This window comes from Hyposmocoma kahamanoa, unplaced genomic scaffold (genome assembly GCF_003589595.1).
Source record: "Hyposmocoma kahamanoa isolate Upper Pololo Valley unplaced genomic scaffold, ASM358959v1 62, whole genome shotgun sequence".
In the NCBI taxonomy this organism is placed as follows: Eukaryota; Metazoa; Arthropoda; class Insecta; order Lepidoptera; family Cosmopterigidae; genus Hyposmocoma; species Hyposmocoma kahamanoa.
In genome coordinates, this window is record NW_020653850.1 from 22,787,220 (window position 1) to 22,808,181 (window position 20,962).

General features: G+C 35.8%; 1 protein-coding gene across 1 annotated transcript in view; it reads right to left on the reverse strand.

Annotated features, from left to right (window-relative positions):
- LOC113229535 (potassium channel subfamily K member 1-like) overlaps positions 1 to 11,551 on the reverse strand; it is a 42,497-nt gene extending 30,946 nt beyond the window's left edge. Inside the window, exon 1 of the mRNA XM_026463166.1 lies at positions 10,921 to 11,551. Coding sequence (XP_026318951.1) covers positions 10,921 to 11,281 — 361 coding nt within the window. The 5' untranslated portion in view covers positions 11,282 to 11,551. The remainder of the gene's footprint in view (positions 1 to 10,920) is intronic.
- Between the last annotated feature and the right edge of the window lie 9,411 nt (positions 11,552 to 20,962).

The following is a 20,962-nucleotide window of genomic DNA, read 5'->3' on the forward strand; positions in this document are numbered from 1 at the left end:
GTATATATAATTATTTTACTGTTATATTCAAGTACCAAAATATGCTTGCATATGTTGTTCCGTGACCTCACTTAGGGTCTTAACTGAAAATCAGTGCTGGGAACGCGTTGCGTTTTCCAGCAAATACTGAGTTTGTGACCCTTTTGTTACCGCGGCTGGCACCACACAAGGTATCTCAATATTTAGTCTTCTTTTTATTATTTGTGTGAATAGTTCATGTTTTAATTTTATCTAATTTTTGTATATACATTTTTATTTTGTGTTTGTTTGTGTTTTTGTTTCGTAATTATATATTTGTTTTACGTTGAATGTTTTGATCGTGTTTTGTTTTAGTTCTGTTTTGTTCTGTTTTCTCTCTTTTTTTGTCTTTTGTGGTGTCATTGTGGTAAACAAATAAATGTATTTTCTTTCTTTCTTTCTTTCTTTCTAGATGCTGGCAGCGTTCCCCCTTTGTGTGGCTATACTAAAAAAATGGGTGCGGTTCGTAATATGACAACAAATGACATATTTTTAGTCGATGTAACGCTCAACAGAAGTAATTAATTTATGGTATACAGACATTTGACATATTCTTGCATAATATAAAGGTCACAAAGGTGTAATAGACGATTGATATAACAATTTTCAATCTAATATACCGATGGCATAATTCAGATACATTCACTGAGTATAATGTATATTATCAATATAATTCCAGTGGTGTTTAGGTGCAATGGAGAATGAACCGAATTTGTTTGTATTTGCTAATTGGTCCGACCTACTTCTGTGGGTTTAGGTTAGGTTATTATACATATATGTATGTATGTATATGACAAAGCTAAACGAGAGTGCCGCGACAGCGGCCGGCGAGTGCCAGAACCGAATTTGTTTGCATTTGCTTTGTCCTCCTTGTGGGGGTTTAGGTTAGGTTAGTATACGCAATTAAATATTCCGCTTAAAGTTTTAATTAATATATTTTATTACACAAAAAGCAGTTAAAATTATACAAAAACAATTATATTTTGCGATTGTAGATTTTAATGAAATAAAAAAAATGTTATCGCTTCAACTATTAATAAACGAAATATTGTGTTATATCATTTAATACATTATACTGGCTGTAGGTACTTATAACATTTGTTAATTATGTCACCTAATCGTTATATCTAATGTTTATTATACTGAAAGTTTATTATATTTAGCCTTTTGTTGAGTATATACGTACAGTGAATGATTATATCCCTAGAAATTATATCAAATGTTATTATACAAAGTGAAAATAGATTATTTATTGTGATATCTTTCATTATACACCCTAAAAATATATACATTGACAAATTTAATGTCCTTTTGCTTGCCGTCTGACGGTTTGCTCTGCCCTTAAACATTTCCAGCAGATTGGAGTGGATTTATCACCTAGTCATTAATATCAAGTTTCACTAGAATATTTGTGTGGGTTTCAGTTTCGCAACTTAACCATAATGTTGTGACATTACAGTAAATACCAAAGTCTCTTCAGAGTTTTCAATGTCAAAGATATAAAATTTCATAAGTAAAACTTTTAGTTAAAGAAACGTTAATAATTTCAGATCGGCATATATTTATCTCAACTACTGCTTGAATATGAGTAGTAATATAATCTCAAAACTCAAACTCTAGTCAATAATCTTTATTTCATAGATCCAGAAATCTGGTCTTGTTGAGAGTCCACATTAGTCGTTTGGATTTGACACTTAAGGCAGTCTCCGATTGGGGCGATGCCAATCTTGTCAAATTTAACACCACCAAAACGCACGCGTATCTATTCAGCACAAAACGGAGTCCCTTTGACCTGATTCTGACTTTTCGTGATATATCCATATCGATAGCCGACTGTCTCTACTTAATTGGATTGGACCTGTCGTCCAATTTGAACTTCAGCAGATACATTGAATGGACAAAAATTCATCTAAAAATATATAACTTGGACTTAGTTATAACTTGGACCTTTTTAAGGCGAGAGTGAGTAGGCATTATTTGGGTGTGCATGCTCCATCGGCGACCTCATCGGCACTTTCCATCATGATGGTGATGGAGGTCAAATGCGCACTTATGTTTTAATAAAAAGAACGCTTATTTAATTTAATCTTCTTAGTTTTGACTTAGCCTTTTTAAGGGAATCATTAATCTTGTTGTACACCAACGTCGACCTTTCCGTTCGTTACCTTCACATTCGCGCCATACGTTGTGACAGCGATTACGACCGAAGATGATGGTTTATGATGATATAGATCATAGGTAAGGTACGTACTTTTAAGATCGTACTTTTTGGCTCATCGCCCACTTAGGCAAGATAAAACAATGTCAACGTTCACCACCACAAAAAATAATAAGGAAAATTTATACGTAAGCTACACGCTTTTCCATAACAATTGCAGTGCCACTCAGAACTTTATATCGCAAAGATCTGAGGGGCACTGCCACTGCGCCCGTCACCCTGAGACATAAGTTGACAAGTCCCATGTGCCTGTCATTTCACCAGCACCCTTACCCTTTAAAACCGGAACAGAGTGATGCTGACATTACTGCTTGGCGACAGACATAGGCAGCACTTCCCTGGACGAACTCTTCCACAAGAAGCTCTACTGCTACTGTATATATGTAGTGTACTTTATAGATAAATCAGCAATCAACGCCCCTCAATTGCTTCCGAGGCCCTTACCCCTAGGACTGTTCAGCGCCCACTGGGGTAGTTATCAGTTTGGGAAACAATGATATAGATAGTTTTGATTACAGTCCGCCACACTGGCCCAATTTTGATCGGGGAATTTCTTCAACACACATATTTGTCGATTAATAACTATACTTAGTTAAAACAGGGTACCGCCTATTTATAATATTGATTGACGACTTTACCACCTCGGTTAACCGTGACCATGGGACCTGTAAAGGACCCGAAACGTTGGTTTGTTTGTCAATCACGATTTAGATGCGGAAAAAATAGTTTAATTTCCTACAGTTTTTTTTAAATGGGACAGTATCGGGAAATCCGAAACCATAGACACTACAAGGTAACTGTCTTATGAATCATGAAGCTTTTTTTTGGGAAAACAATTTTAACATAGTAATTTTTTTGGTCAAGAGTGAGTTGTCTATAAAAATTAATGGTTCCTAGGACAGTTTCCTTGTATCTTCTATGGCTTTGGATTTACCCAAACTATCCCATTAAAAAAACACAGTGTATAAAATTATCAAATTGACATATTTCGTACAATATATAAATACATACACAATAAATTTTAAAGAAATCAAGAAATTACATGGCTCAGTGCTCACACTCGTCAAAAGCCCGCCCCTGACTGATCCCGGCGCAAAGGTGCCCATCACACTTGCCGCATTTCCTCGCTGTATGGCAATGGACAATGTGCCAACAACCCGGCGCGAGATATAAATTAAAACTTAAGAAAAACCGTCCTCAAAAGTTTGTGGAATTATATCTGTTTGCCTAGTTTTGTTGAAATCGGTTAACGGAAAGTTTGTGAAATCCCCTACTTTGCCACCTTCAGGGCGCATTTATTCAACACGAATTTCATCGCGCATTTCATCGCCGCCCCTCTGTAGCCGAGCGAACTCCGCGTTCCCGCGTGCAACTGTCATGACAAAATAATTTTAAGAGAAATTTAAATGTTGTTGCCTAGGAAATAAAATTCAGATTCGTCATTAATGTACATGAAGGCGTGGTAACTTCTAAAATCTTCTCCTCTTGTAACTGAGCGCTTACAGGTGGAATAATTTCTTCAAATTTTAATGGGACTACTACTGAGGCACGCCCCTTTCCAACAAAAAAATAAATAAATCGAAATCGGTTCACAAATGTCGGAGAAAACAGGAAATATAAATAAAAAAATATAGACTAACTGTCAATAGAAAAATCCTCCTTTTTCAAGCCAGTTAAAAATTGAGTTCTGAGATTTCATTTCAAGTCAAATGTACCAAATGAAATCAAACCTTTGTCATATCATTCCTCGCGATATGTAAAACGTAGATTCGTAAAAATTGACACATTGCATTAGCATTCAGAGACCGTGACACTTCCAATCCACTTGCCACAGATCGTATTCGAATACGATATCTTTGATTGAAGACTGGAGGCGTTCCCACACATCTATCTTCCTTTTTACATAGAAAGGATTTCATTGTGCCTATCGAATAATGTCTGTTAATATACCACCGTGCGTATGAAATTGAGTTCCGAAGGATCCCTATTTCACAATCCTCATTATAATTCGTCGGTTGAAAAGCAAAAGGAACTTGATGAAAAGAAGTTATGCTAATAAAATTTCTAGATAATACTGAAGGGTCCATGAAATAAAGTGTAATAAGCGTGCGATAGTCGCCCAATAGGAGAAAGATTGCATTTCAATTCGACGGTTCAAATCACTGTTGCGGCAAGGAAGTACCCACGGAAGAAAATAGTAATAGTAAGTAATAGAGGACGCGCTAAATGACAGATAGTCGTGCAGTTAGAAGTGTCGTGGTTTAATAATTTAAATAAAGTTATTCACATATAGTACAACACGATTAACGGTCGATCGCGACTTTTTAACGTTACGACAACAGACTGTCGTGACAATGGGAAGAGCTAGAACGACAGTCGTCCAACGATAAATAAAACGTCACGATAAAAATATGACGACAGTTTCAAACGAATCTGTCGGCTGCGGTGAACCGATAAATTGTCGTCACGATCTGTGGGAGCTGCAACGACACAATTACAAAGTCAAAGTCAAAGTCAAAGATGATTTATTCCATAGGTAAAATAAATTTACACTTGAAAACGTCACATTTAAGGTACTGCTCGTTCACTACGCTGACCTCCCTGAGAAGAACGAGCAAGAAACTCTAGGGATTGCTCTTTTCAAATAAACTTAAATGCTATGGAATACATTTTGAATCAAATTTGTGTGGATTCTGGAGCCATGTCGCCTTTCCATACATCTTTATCTAACACGTAGTCTTCAATTTTGTAATATGATTTTTCGATCAAAATATTTTTAATGTAGTTTTTAAACTTAGGAAATGATAAACTTAATATATGCTCCGGAATCTTATTGTAAAAACGTATACAGTTCCCCATAAAAGAGTTGTTTACCTTGGTTAGGTTGGTTACGACAAATAGTTGTGATATGGAAACAGGTTAGACGCGATAGTCGTCCAACGATAAATAAAACGTTACGACTTAATGGGAACTCGCCCAAACGCTCATATTACCGCTTGGCAGCAGAAATAGTTAAAGGTGGCAGTACTTCCCTTTACGAACCTTTCACAAAGAGGTCTAAAGGCAGTAAAACGCGTTCTATATATGACGATTTCAAGTGTAATTTGCTTAACTACGAAATACTTACGTTTGGAAAAGTTATATTTTCATTACCAATATTAATGAATTGTGTTATTGTTCCACGCGCAGTTAGTGACGTCCTGAATAGATATCGACAAGTGGAAGATTAAGTCCTTGACGGTCGATAATAAGAAGATAACAATTGTTTCTTTTTCATTATCTATAACTATCTATTGCTTAATAAATCCATGTTCCGTTTTTATTAGCTACCTTTTTCCGCTATATAGGTACGAAAACATCATTCCTAACAATTTTCGCGATAGAAAAAAAAATACAAACTTACGTTGAAATTTTACAAGAAAACCGCTGTATTCAATAGGTATTTTGCATATACTTATGATTTCTTTTTATATCAATTATAATTTTATTATAATTATTAATACAAAGATCGAACACTCAGAAAAAATTCCTTCGATCCGGTCGGATTCGAACCGACGTCTTCTTGCATACCGTGCCAGACGCTATACCAACTAAGTCACCGAACGAACCAACGGACCTCACGAATTTTTCTATGTGCTTGCGTCGTGTCTTTGTACTTGGTCTTTCAACGACTTTTTAGTCGTAGCGCCATCTATGAGAAATCTATGACAGATTTATCAGATCAGATTTTTTCTGAGTGTTGTTCTGAGCGATCGATCTTTGTATTAATAATTATAACAAACTAGTGGAGTAATTTCACAAAAAAAAAATTAATATCAATTCAATAAACATTTATAATTTTATTGTTTGAAAAAAAAAATTCGAAAATAAAGCCTTTGTACCACGCCAGCACTTCAAGCTACACATTGACGTATCTTGTTTCGTTGCACTGGAGGCGATTTTCGAACAAAAATATGTAGTCTGATGTGCCGTTGTCCGTGCCTGCCACTCGCCCCGCGTAATAGAACCAATTCAGTACGGGAAACATTTTAATACGAGCTAAGGTAATATCGACTCGTAACGAAGACTTGTACACAGCAATGCGACGTGTCATGGGTGATGGTGATAGATAAGTTTTACTCATCGGGCCGGACTAATGTGACAACTTTAGTACAATCTTTTTTTATTATCTATGACCTATGAATAACATTATAATAATAATAATCACACACTCATTGTCCCGCACTAGGGAAACCCTCTATCGCGAGGACCAGGACACACACATAGACAACTACAAATTACACCCAAACTCACGAGAGAAATAAATGTAGGTCATACAAAATATTTCTCCCGGCCCGGGAATCTTACCCGCGACCTCTGTGTGGCAAACCAACATGGCAACTGGCCACGGAGATAGTTAAATACATACTATTCCTATGTAAAAGAAATCCATTAGGACCCGTCTGTCAGAATACCACAGTCAGCACTTTATATCCTTTAAATTATTTAGCACTCGGATCGTCGAATCAAAATTTCAAAGGTATACACGGTAAAGGTAATTCCCAAAAATGGAAAGTTAAGAAACGTAAAGATAAAAATTAAGGTTAAAATGGATAATATTATATATATAATCTCTAGATATATTATATATCTTTTATCTATTCCAAAAGAAATCGACACCAGGAAGCACTTAAGGCGAGTCACACGAGGAGAAGAGGGAAGAACTTTTGGTAGATCAAATTGTTTAGGTATTTACTATAAAATCACGGTCTTACAAAAAATGAACGATACACCTAAGGATATTGTTTAAAGAATGTACTAAATTGTTACACGATAGAAAGTAATTCACCCGACCATATAAAATCCAGAAAACAGGCTAAACTAAAAGTGTAAAACGAATTGTTTAAGAATAAAATATCTAACTTTGTAAATAATTGACACACAGCCACCTTGTCACAGGCGCCATATGAAACGACCAACAGTCGAGCGAATACCTGCCATTTTACCATACGCGAGAGGTGTTACAGACACGATCGAAAGAATCCTCAGGCGTGCATCTATCAAGACCTGTTTCAAGTCCTCAAGGATATTTCTCAGTTTCTGAGACCCGTGAAATGTAACATCCCCGTACAAGATGCAGGAGTTTACAAGCTTGACTGTGAGTGCGGTCTCTCTTATATTGGACAAACGAAGCGAAGTATTTGTACCGCCAAAGTATTTGTATCGTCAAAGAACATATAGCTGATGTCAAACACCGTCGCGTAAACAAGTCTGCAGTCTGCGAGCATGTCATGGATAAACCTACACGTTCAATGAAGTTTGACAAACCCCAGGTCCTTGCTAAATAAGTCTGTTATCTAACCAGGATGCTGCGAGAGGCCATTGAAATTAAAAAACACCCTAATTTCAACAGGGAAGATGGTTTCTCCGTACCACCTGTTTGGGTCCAGTATTCCCTCTGATGAACAAATTCCAAACATGTATAAGACTGCAGTACTAATTAATATGTTTTAATTTATTCTAATTTCCATTATTAATCAATAATACATTTAAGTAAATAAAAATTCACATTGTTAAAGTAAAATAATTTGTAAAACATAATGTAGCGTTAATTAGAATGTTTCTTTATAAAATTAAAAATAAGGTGTTTAATTAATAATTTTTGTAATTGTAGTGAAAGCAATAGGGCGGTTTGCATTAATATTAGACATAACTGGTCGATGACTGTACCACCTCAGTCAACCGTGACCATGGGACCTGTAAAAGGCCCGAAAAACGTCGGATTGTTTGAAAAAAAAAAAAATAAGCGATTTAAATCCGGAAAAATAGTTTCATTTCCACACTTAGTTCGTTTTTACAGATTTTTGTTGAAGAAAAACTTCTATACTTCTTGCTCTAATATATTGTTAAAGCAATACAGTATCTAAAAAGATATCATTTCAATAATTGATAGCATTTCAATTATTGAAATGATATCTTTGACATTTTTGACAGCAAACATTATCGCGTTTACTACAATTTGCTTAAGAATAAAATTATAATAAATAAGAATTATTTATAATTAAAGTATCTAATGTTGCACGTACATTTTATATGGAGACATTTTTCTTTAAGTACTACAGAGAACCTGCTCAATTTTGATTTCCAAGTGAAGCCCTATTAGTTATTAAATTCACGTTTATCCCAAAATTTGCAAATTGTCCAGTAGTCAGCTGCCGTCTGGCGATTGTTGACGTCGGATCAATGTCAAATTGATCCGACGTGCTCCGCCTGTTCTTATTTTATTCATACTAATTGTAGCGCGCGGGATGCGAGACGCGAGAAGCAACACCCCACACCTCATGTCCTAAAATCTATGCTCGCTTTGAAATACTTCGCCTTAAGAAACAATAACTGTTTTAAAAAGAAACTCAAGAAACTAGAATTAGACATAAAACAAAGAAATTTCTGTTCGTTGGTCACGTGTTAAGCGTGACAGTTCGCGTGTATACTTTCGGAAAGAGAAAGTGGGAAAGGATAAAAATAAAAATCCCCCGTCATGGAAGTTGACCCTTATCAATGTCAACTTAGACGTAATCTGTACAGGTTGCCGTGAAGTACTTTTGCAGTGTAAAAAAAAGCAGTAGAGCGTCAAATAATCAAGTCAGTTAAAACCATAACAAATGCTCTAAACATAAACAATGTTTGATTCATTGACTTACAATTATATGGACGTCGGGTCCGCGCTAAAAAGTGTCCGCACTTGTAAGGTGCTAAAATCGTATACAGAGCGCCAAACTCCGCTTTAGTCTTCATTTGTTCTACTGACACCGCGATACTGCGATGACATTACAAATTAAATTTCGAATAGGTTGACTTGGGACATTTTTTTCGTGGTTTTTGTATTAGACCCGTCGTCAATTTATTTATAAGTCAATGGTTTGATTGATCATAAACAATTACGCAATTTTGAAGCGTGTACACTATCTTTTTTCTCACTTTTTTTATGATACTAAATGACGAGACGAACAAGTTTGCGCCTGGTAGTAAACGACACGCCTGTCCATAACAGTTGCAGTGCCACGCATACCTTTAAATCGCAAAAATCACATCGATTTTTTGTCTATATGTAATATTAAGAACATGACCGGTCTTTGTGTTCCGTAGTGATTTTGTTATAAATGAGGCTTAGGTTACTGTATACAGCGATTGTACCGCGTTATCACAGACAGGCAAACTGAAAAATGCTTACCCGTTACGGGGATGGTGTGGGACATAGGGAACAAATCTATTTCGGAACTAATTACCGGTACAACTGACAGGAGTCCCCCAGTTGAGAAACGTACCTAAGACGTTCAAAATGTGAGCGTATCACTTTTACTAGATCAATAACAAACAACAAAACAGAGACTTGGTGTTCTAGTGACGTTTCCGTCCTTATGTCGATATTATGTAGAAGAGAAGAAGCAGTATTTAAGTCTTGTGCTGGTTACAAGCAACTGGCAATTAGAAGCGATTATTCTATTTTCATACAATTCATATGTAGTCGCCAATTGCGGCAGTCGGACACAGTCGCCGGTTGCCGCAAACGCAATTGTATGAAAATATTCGGATGCAAGGGAACTCGGCAATAGCAGCTTGCCTCGTCGGATAAAACAGTCAGGCGTTTTGTGTGGACACTAAAGTTAAAAGAATGGAAACTTTTAACAATCTACTCTCAAAATTAAAGAACATTGCAGAGATATTTATAATATTTAAATCTTAATGGTATAAATGTATTTACGACTGCATATGAAAACCGTTAAACTAAATTGTCCGTTTGTATCAAATGCAAATTTCGTTATTTTACTCTATAGTTGTTTTTATAATACTACAATTAGTTTCCAGTTCTCGTGTAAGTGACAATTGTCTTAATACGAATCGAATATCTTTTAACTTAAACTAGACGTTGAGCTGCTAGATTGTCGGATAAAACTGTCAGGTTTTTCGTTTTTTAATTTTTACTAAGAGTCAAAACTACCTCAGCTTGAATTAAAATTTTTCTTGTGCGATTTATTTTATTTTGCAGGAACACTGGGTTTATTTCAGAATTTATTTCTTCACAAACGGAATTAAAAGCATCTCAAAAATGTATATCGTATGGTATACATGTTCTATTTAGTTCAGTTGATATATAAAAAAAGTCATTGCTATATCTAAAGTACCTATTGAATACAGTGGTTCTCTTGTAAAATATCGAGGTAAGTTTGTGTTTTTTTTTTCTATCGTGTTTTTACACTGTATTAGTGTAAATCCTCAATTTTATTATATATTTTTACCAAATTTTCAACACTTTCACAACACCATTTGGGATTGTTTAGTCTCTTAATAGTAAAATGCGGAAAAATAGAGACATATGCATTCCTTCTTTTTGTTGTTGAGGACGCAATGCTTATTGAAATATTATAACATTTTAGAGCTCTTATCATGTGAAAGTATACTATGTACGAAACGAGTCTAATACGGTAAAATATATAATATACACGTGACCACTATTTTTGTTGTTAAACTTAATTATACTTTTTCTTACTTTTTGCATTATACTTTTACTTACCACTAGGCTGTATCGTAAATAAATTTGTTAATAGAAAACTAGTTTTTTAGAGTTCGTAATTTGAATATGATGACCGCCATTAATGTAAATCGACTTTATTAAAGCAGCGTAAGAAGAAAAATAAAATACGTACCAATAACATTGGGATATTTGGCCGAAAAGTCTTGTTTTGCTCTGATAACTTCTAATCTTATTTGATTTTCTAAAGGCGCTTCTAAAGCCGAGAATACCAAGGCTCCAGTTATCAAATACGCTAAGTAGAAAACTATATAAATAGTCAATAGGAGGGTAAATCTGGCTTTTCCGAATATTCGAGTAGTCGCGAATAATGGTTGAAATGGTGGATGCTCTTCTTCATACAGAACTTCGTGTTGGATGACCATTTTCTTGTGGTACGGGAATAACTGGCTATGTACCGTCATGTCATCTTCGCTTCTTGAAGTGCTCATGCTCCCATAGGATTGGATACGACTGTATTTGGCCTTGTTTTCCATGCTTGAAATATCAATCCAAATGCCAAACTAATAAAGGCTCTGAAGTTAAAAACTAACACTTTTAAAAAATTGCCTAATTTTGAGTTCCAACTTTTTTTATATTCAAATCGCAACACGAATTCCGAACAGCAATTCGATTGAATGTCCGTTGAACACTAAAAATTACGGTCAACTATATTTAAAAAACCTTTTCGGGTGGTTAGGTTCGTAAAACGCGAAAATCTCTGTTACTTTCGTATCAGAACGGCAATTTTCTAACTTGAGGATCACCATGTTGATGCATTGTAACTTGAGAAAGTAATTTGAGAATACGGAAACGTCGGTTTTAAGTATGGACCGTCGCGGACAACAACCGTTAAGTAACTGACGAACAGAAGACGGTGTCTGATAAATAACATAATAATACCATTGACCACGGCCCTAATACGCAGTTTAGTAACGAGCGAACTAATCCTGAACAGCTATGTCCATTGCTTGATTTTTTTTTCAATTTTAATAGATAACGTAATGCTAAAACGGCAATGGATAACGTCAAAAGTTGAAAGGCCTGTGTTACTGTTTTCCCTATACGATTGTGGTGTAGTGTGTTGTGTGCATTTCTATGGTATCAAATAGATATCAGTACCGATTTGTAATTGTATAGTTACAAGAAAGCTGTTACTATAGCAAAATCACAATTAGTAGACATTGTAGAAATGTAGGTAGGTCTTAGTTTATTAACTAAACTAAACACAAAGATTCGCTCTGGACCTTTTGGAGGGAAAAGTGTCGTTTTTATTTTGACTTTCAATTATTTTGTGAAATCTAGTTTAAACTGGAATAGGATAGTGCTATTGTGCCTTAATCGAAGATTAAAACACGAAATTATACGAATCTCGAACTAAAATACCCGTATCGGCCCGTTTTAAGGAATCCCGAGTCAATCCAAGCACGCCGCCTCAAATTGCCTATCCTCTTTGTGGTGGCCATATTTACAGAAACATATTTAAACTTCATGTTTAGGCTTATGGCTTTGCCAAAGCCTTAATAAATAAAAAAAAACTAAACACAAACTAGGATTTAGAGGATGGACTATGACACTTCATTTGACGTTTGTCATAGGGAAGTGGTAAAGTCGATATATTTTAGTGTATTTGATTTTTGAAGCAAAGGTTCCATCTTATATCTTTCTTTTTTATTAACTTTCCCTCATTCAACTCTGAAATGAAACTATTTTTTATGGATAAAAATAGCGCATATTGCAGGGTTTTTACAGATCCAATAATCACAGCTGACCGACTGCCATTTAACTGTCTCCGTGGCCGAAGTATTGATGTGTTGACGAGAGATGTATGTCAGGATCGTGTAGGAAAAAGCGTGTGACGTGTGTATACTGCCCTGATTTTGAAGATGTTAAAATTTATATATGCGTAATTTTGACTAATAGATTTATTGACATACGTAAATAATCCATAAATTGTTCCACCATTATACCTATTTTGTCAGATACCGCTATTTTGATTATAAAGAAAGCCGCCAAATCTATTAGTAATTTAAGGAAAAATTGAGATACAAAAATACTTCTTAGTGGTTTTTAAAACGTTCTAAGTTAGACAGCGCTACTTCTGTTATACCATTAGATGCGAAATTATTATAGCTATTGAATGGTATAAAAAAGGGCGTATCTCAGAAATAGCGCCTTTCGTAAGGCCTAGCAGGGCAGTATACACTATTGGACAAAATTAGAGTAACGCTAAAAAGGTTGAATTATGATAACACACAATTTTAATCCAGTCACAATTTTAACTGCCTCCGTGGCCAAGCGGTTCCCATGCTAGACAGCCACGAAGAGGTCCCGGGTTCGATTCCCGGGCCTGGACAAATATTTGTATGACCTACATTTGTTTCTCTCTCGAGTTGGGTATAATTTGTGGTTGTCCATGGTACCCGGGTTTCCCTAGTGCGAGGCTATGAGTATGAGCGCGGTATTTATTTATTTATGGAACCTTGGTTTGTTAGGAAAAACAAATACTCGCGATTAGATTTTTTTGAACATTAACAATTTAAATAAATTTGAGGTTAAACATACTTTGTCAAATTGGCTTTTAAATCTGAACTACGATGATACAGAAATTCTACTACCAAACAGCACTTAATCACTCACTTACACATACACAAATTCTCACACTCACTCATCCACACTCACTCCCACACACACACCCACACTTACACACAAACACACTTACCTAATTCCTTGGTATTTTGCTGTTAATATCGTTTGTAATATTTCAAACCTTGCCCCTTTTTAGTACCAATGCCCAAAATATCTCTTAATGTAATTTTTACTCCAATAGCTCAATTTAGGTGGCCGGACACTGATTTCCAAGATACAGGCATGTGCCTAGTTTGGATGATCAGAGTTTGAACAAATCACTTTGTACAACTAGTATTTAATTACCATTTGTCTCAATTTTGTGATACAATCTTTTTTTGGGAATAAATTATTATTATTATTATTATATTGTAGATCCGAAAAAGTACTTTTATTCCCAATCTTTTAATTTAAATAAAACTAACTTATACCTATAAATAACAGTATTATCGTGAAATATAAATCATATTCTGTTCTTGGATAACGACGACGATGTCATGGATACACTGTTTGTTATAGATATCTCTTATCTTTATTCGTTCTAATTGTAGGATAATACAATTTATTTACGTATTTAACAACTGTTAAAGTGTGTGTAGTCTCATGTATGACGCACAATGTTTTCTACGACCGTCTGTAAAGACCCGTGGAGATATAGCGTAAGGCGCTGCGCAAACGAGAAAAATTGTTTTCATTGTATTTTTTTACATTAAATAAGAAACACAGTAACGGCAACTGGACACATTTGCCGGTTGCTACTTTTACACTACTTGACATGGGCCTCTACCCAATGTGCGCCATTTTACCCGGACCTCAGCTTGTCACATTTTTTAGTGATGCCTAGAGACAGGACGAAGAAGTAGTGAGCCTGGTGGTAAGCGACACGCCTGTTCATAGCAGCTGTAGTGCCACTCAGAGTTTTAAATCGAAAAGATCCGGGAGGCATAAATTGACAAGTCCCATGTGTTTGTAATTTCACCAGGAACCTTTAAAACCTGGAATTGAAAGGCAGAAATAGGTAAAGTGGGCAGTACTTCTCTGAACGAACACTTTTACAAAGAACTTAACTTGCTACATCCATCTGCTGGATGTAGCAGTTAAGTTCAAAAAAACTTGCTTACATACAATAATGAAGGCTCAATATATTTATTGCATTCATATTGTACATACATGTCTTAAAATTAAGATAATGCTACACACTTAGAATAATAACGCATAGAAACCTAGCCCGCACACGCTAAGTGAGGCAAATTGAAGCGCTCCGAAAAGGCCTACACGAGCGGGCGGGCCTTCAGTGCTCAAGGTCAACTTGCACCACGAACAGCTCCAGAATTTTAGCTAAAAATGACGAAATGTGCGGTAAATGAGTGTAAAAATACGTCAGACAAACATAAAATAGATACTAACATCACATTCCACAAGGAAGTAACGCGTTTCAACTTGTATTTTTATATAAATATTCACTAAAACCGAAAATTAACTTACTACTAAAACTAGCCTACATGAATTTGATTTTTGCCTCACTTGTGACAGTTCGTTTGATATGAAACTATCATTCTATGCGTTATTATTCTAAGGCTACACATAATATGAGCCCTTTATTAGGGATAACAACAAGAGCAGAGGCAGGCCGAGGTTTCGATTATTAATTAGAATTTATTAAATAATAATATAAAATAAAAAATACGTCATATAATAAGAAATACGTCATATTATAAGCAGAATTATGTCACTTCGTGGCCGAACGGTTACCATGCCGGACTGCCATGTAGAGGTCCCAGGTTCGATTCCCGGGTCGGGAGAAATATTTCTATGGGCTACATTTATTTCTCTCGTGAGTTTGGGTGTAATTTGTGGTTGTCTACGTGTGTGTCCATGGCACCCGCGACACAGGGTTTCCCTAGTGCGGGGCTATGTTGAGTGTGTACGTTACTATTATTATTATTATTACTTGAAAGCTTGAATTTAATTAGATTACAATAGCATAACCTTACAGTATATAATTAAGATTTATTTATTATTCAAATTTATTATAATATTATTATTATATATTAATATTAGTAAAAATTTACTTGTCATCAAAGTATTCATTGAAATTGTAATAACATTTATCAGTATGATGTAATTTTAATTAATTTACAAAAAGTGAATACTTTTCCTCGTTCTTAATAATGGACGAGAGTTCGTTGAATATCCTCACCGACATCGAGTGGGGTCTTGAGCTGTGTATGTGTAGCTGAGATCGTGGCAGAAGCAATCTATTGCGTGGTCTAAAAGTGTGTCGTTAGGGCAGGTCGTTAATGTTAGAACAAAAGTCAGGGTGTTGTTTAATTTTACAAATTTGTAAAATATAGAGGTCTTTTGCAGTGGGTGAAATTGCATAATCTTTGTTTTATTTAAATTTATATCCAAGTTATGGTCAGATGTCCAGTTTATAACCTCAGTGAAAACTTGGTGAATTTTTGCATTCACGTTGCCGGTACCATATAATGTCAAAAATTAAACATCGTCGGCAAACATGACACAGTGTCAGAAATAGATTTAGGTAAGTCATTTATGTAGATTAGGAAAAGTAAGCATCTAATCACGCTACCCTGCGAAAATATTTGAGGAATTTATAGAAATATAACTAATTCATTAATATCTTTCCCATATTGAAGAACTCTCCGGCATACTGGTTAGTCCCATATTCGCTACGACAAGCGGCCTACATGCGCAGGTACGACTGCACAGGTAGACTTCCCCGGTATAACGTAGCGTGTATGACCGGCATAACGTGTCGCCAGCGCGAAAACCTTAGAGTATTCCTTATATAATGACTGTTATTTTAAGTACCGTCATTGTAATTCAAAATTAATTGTTATCAGACAAACTTTGTGATTCGCCATAATAAGTTTGTGATTGGAGATTATATAACCAATTTAAAAGCTGTAACGTTTGGATTTAAATAAATTACATTACACAATTTATTTTATTGCGATCACCATTTAAAATACAAAACAATAAATATAATAGAAGTGCAAGTGCAATTGTTTCCGCGGGGGAATCACGACCCCGCGGGGGTGTACCTCATTGTACACGAGGCGAAAAGGAGGAGACTCGAATGCCTAAATGAAAATCATAGACATGCCGCCTAAGAGATTCGTATATCGTCGAATCCATATATCAAAAACCGCTAATTTATTATCGTACAAAAAAATTGGGGTAAATCTCTAAATAAAGTTAGTAAAAACTCCCTACATCGGCGACGGCGCGGTTTCGCACCGTTCGTCGGAAACAGTCAGGCTTTTTGTATAGAGTAATTAGATGACGCGCGGTTAAAAAACTTATATGTACAGAAATAAGTTAGAATATGTTGTTAACATTATTAGAGCATTATATTATGCGTTGATTTATACAGTTCTTAACGCAAGCGGATAAGATTTTCAGTTTCTTGGCTTTTTTTAATAGGTTTTGGATTTGAATACCTTTAATCCGGTACTCGTAGTACAGGAAATTCTCTAGTTAGAGACCAGATAATTGTTGTGGTCTTCTGGCACATTATTATTATATCATATTAGTATGCACGGCACATAGACTGTTTTTATGACGCACCGCACAACCGACAAGCAGTCTAACGATCTACATGATGGAAAGTGATCCTGGTCACGGCTCATAGTGGTTTACAACATTTTTAGAGTATTGGCAAAATGTGCGTATGTGCATTGAACCAAATTTCACAGGAGAAGGATTTAACGTTATTACTTTGAAAGAAAGAAAGAAAGAAAATATATTTATTTGGTCCACATTACATTGACAATAACTACTTTACAACTACACGGAGAAACAGACGCTGATATTCTGTGGCCACCACGACAGAACAGGAAGGACACCACTACAACGAACATACACTTTAACAACAGGAACATATACATACATCAACTTAACATAATATAAAATATATAGGTTTTTAAACATCACAATAAACAAACAATCATTAAACAATGACAACTCTTACCACATATAAAAAATATATACACTATAAAATAATATAACATAACATATGCTGGCCTAAATAAACTACACAAAAAAACAGACAAAAATAAAAAAAAAATGAAATAAAATGAAAATTAAAAACAATAATAAAACAAATCAAGAAAAACACTTCACTTAAAAAATACCCCACTCGTCGTACCTCTTTTGATTATCCATTAAATACAATTTAAAATTTCTCTGGAACATGGCAATCGTGGCTTTGATATTTTAATGGCTACAAGTGCTTAATTGTTTTAATTAATTTATGTTTTCTACGGACTGATAACAATAGATTCCCGTAAATCACGCTAACTTGTTTGCCACGACATAGATTTGGCTACTAAATTACCGAAAAGGAGACTCATAATGAAATGCTGGTTACGCGTAATTGCACTACACCTGACGACATCTGTCGTCCGTTATCTAAAATCAGCTAGTGACAATATAATTTTTTGAGATATCATAAAAAACTATAACCCAGTTTTATAATATTGCAGTTGTTTAATGATATTTCAGCTTTGTATCGTTAGAGTAAATCCCGATAAGTCGTATGTATTAACTAATTTGACTGATTTTAAATGAGAATTCAGTGCTCTACCTTATTCTATTTAAAACGGATATTTGAATATTTGTCACGTAGCTGCGTTCTAGTTAGTGGACGGCAGATATAACGAAACGAATAATAACTTTATTACTAAAACTTCTTCATTGAGTTAAATGAACTCCTACAGCATACGTAATCTACTGAATCTGGATAATCTAGAGCTTAAAAGTTTTATTTGGCCCGCACACGCTGTAGCCAAATGAAAATGAATTAATCTCCCTGCGGTAATAAAAAGTTCCAGCCGCATAGACATATTGATCTCCACGTTTAGGTCTATCTATTCTGGGAGATCTCTGTTATTGCGTTTTAGCAACGCTCTATCTACATCATTTAGATAATTGAAGATAAAGACTTGGTTTGCTAAGCAAGGCTTTATTGAAGAAAGTACGTAAACTATTTACATTCATCACAATCACACGTCATTATCTACTACAAAATTATTGCATCTTTGTAAGTATTAATAATTATAAGAAACTAGTGGAGTCATTTCACAAAAAATAATTGAATATCAACTCAATAAAACTTTAATTAATACAGGGAATAGCGACAACTCTCGCCAGGACTGGTAGCTGTAAAGGTACTAACTGGGTGATAAACTTTCATAGATTTCTCATAGATGACGCTACGACTAAATAGTCGTTGAAAAACCAAATACAAAGACACGACTCAAGCACGTAGAAAAATTCGTGAGGTCCGTTGGTTTGTTCCGTGGCTTAGTTGGTATAGCGTCTAGCACGGTATGCAAGAAGACGTCGGTTCGAATCCGACCGGATCGAAGGAATTTCATTCTGAGTGTTCGATCTTTGTATTAATAATTATAAACTTTTATGTTTTTGTTGTACTATCTGACACATTTTATGAGTAAGTTGTTTAGCAACTCCTTAATGATACTGGCAATCTTAGTTGTGCTATTAATTTAATCAAAACAAATCGAATTTTATTTCAAATTTTCTAATGCAATAATTAAGGTATAAAATATGTAATATATAAGTTGTGATAATTTTTGTGACACCATTGTAATCGTTGTTTGGTATACTATTGCTTTTTCACCTCACTAGCTCGGAAAGGCTTTATTTCTCATTACAAATCTGTGCGAAAAAGGTTTTTAAAATTCGAACTTGACGATGGACCGTGGTGCACCTAACCTTTTCTTTCACTGAAAAAAAAAAAACACGCTCGACTACGCGATTTGTTGTACATTATTTATGTAATATAAATCCATTGGTATATTTTATTCTTATTGTTGTTGACATTAAATTGACAACGATAATTCATTTTGTCATAGTTCAATTGTTTTTCTTTCATCTACCATTTTCCTCGCTATAGTGAGGTGAAAAGTTGTATGTTTTTTTTGCGTTTCGAGCTTTGAAATACTCGCTACGCTCACGCTTACAAATCTTGGCGTCGTATTCCAGAACTCTACTCAATGCTCAAGTCAGGACTTGAGTATGATTTCAAGCACTGGAAATACGACCCTAGTGACAAGAACTTGAGTATGATATCTGGTGCCTTAATTCATACTCAAGTCCTTGCCATTAGGGTGGTATTTCCAGTTCTTGAAATCATACTCAAGTCCTCACTTGAGCATTGAGTAGAGTTCTGGAATACGACCCTAAGACTCCTACACTTGCTCGGGTTTCACTACAAGCGCTCTTTTGCGTCACTTCTTTTGCGTAAAGCACTTATTACTACGTTTTGTTGATATTTTTGGCAGCCGACTGTACTGAGGCCCTTTGACACGATGGAAAAATACCCTAACGAATGGAATTATATTAAAAAGGGGTTCAGATTTTCTCTAACTGATTACAAAAAGGGTTGCGAGATGTACGTATGTAACTTATTGTACATGTCCAGAGCATGTCACGCGTGACATTTAAGATTTATATTTCGCTATGCCGCTAGTGACAAGAGCGGTCCAAAGTCCAAAACGTCGAGTTTGATGTGCTGAAAAGTGCAAAGCTCATGGTGACAGACCGTTTCGCGACTATTCAACGTACTAACCTCCTGCAGGAATACGAGACCGTGGACCAGTTTCAATACCTGGGCTCGTTGATTACCAGTGGGGGCTCAATTGTGAACCTGAAATACGAAGACGAATTGGGATGGCAAGACAGCAATGACTCAACTGAGCAAGATATGGAGAGACAGGAATATCAGAAACCGAACTAAAATACGTCTAATTCGCACTCTTGTCTTCTCCATCCCTCTTTATTGGTGCAGAGACATGGACACTGAGAGCCGCCGACAGGCAAAGAATTGACGCCTTTGAAATGTGGTGCTGGCGCAGAATGTTAAGGATACCGTGGACAGCCCGCCGCACCAAAGTCTGCACTTGAGGAACTACAGATAAAGAATGCACAGCGTCTGTCTTCAACTTGCATGCAGTGTGTGATACGCTATTTTGGTCGCGTGGCACGTAGAGATGCTAATAATCTGGAACGTTTGATAGTGACAGGGAAGGTGGAGAGAAAGCGGCCTAGGGGAGGCAGGAGTCCCAAAAGGTGGTCGGATCAGATTAGACTGAGCGCAACCGATGGAGGCAAATGGTTGGCAGGATGAAGTGGAGTCACGTCCTCAGCAGTGAGGAAGCGATTAAGAAGAAGAAGTTTTTTTATTTTCCTCGTAGGTAGTATAAAGCACTATGTATCACTTGGAAGAAACTGCGTCTCAACTCGTGTTTTATAGCCCAAACGACACACTCGTTGGTAATTGGTCACTTTCTCCACTTGGTGAACAATGTATAAGTATTTTCACACAGTTCTGAGTGCACAGTGCCACGCAAAGGTGTAAATCGCAAAATCTGAGAGGTACTGCCACTGAGACACAAGTTGACAAGTCCCATTTGCCTGTAAGTTCACCAGCACCCTATCTTTAGCGGATGATATGTGCCTTATAATACGCATTTAAGAATGCACAAGAGCAATCCAGTAAT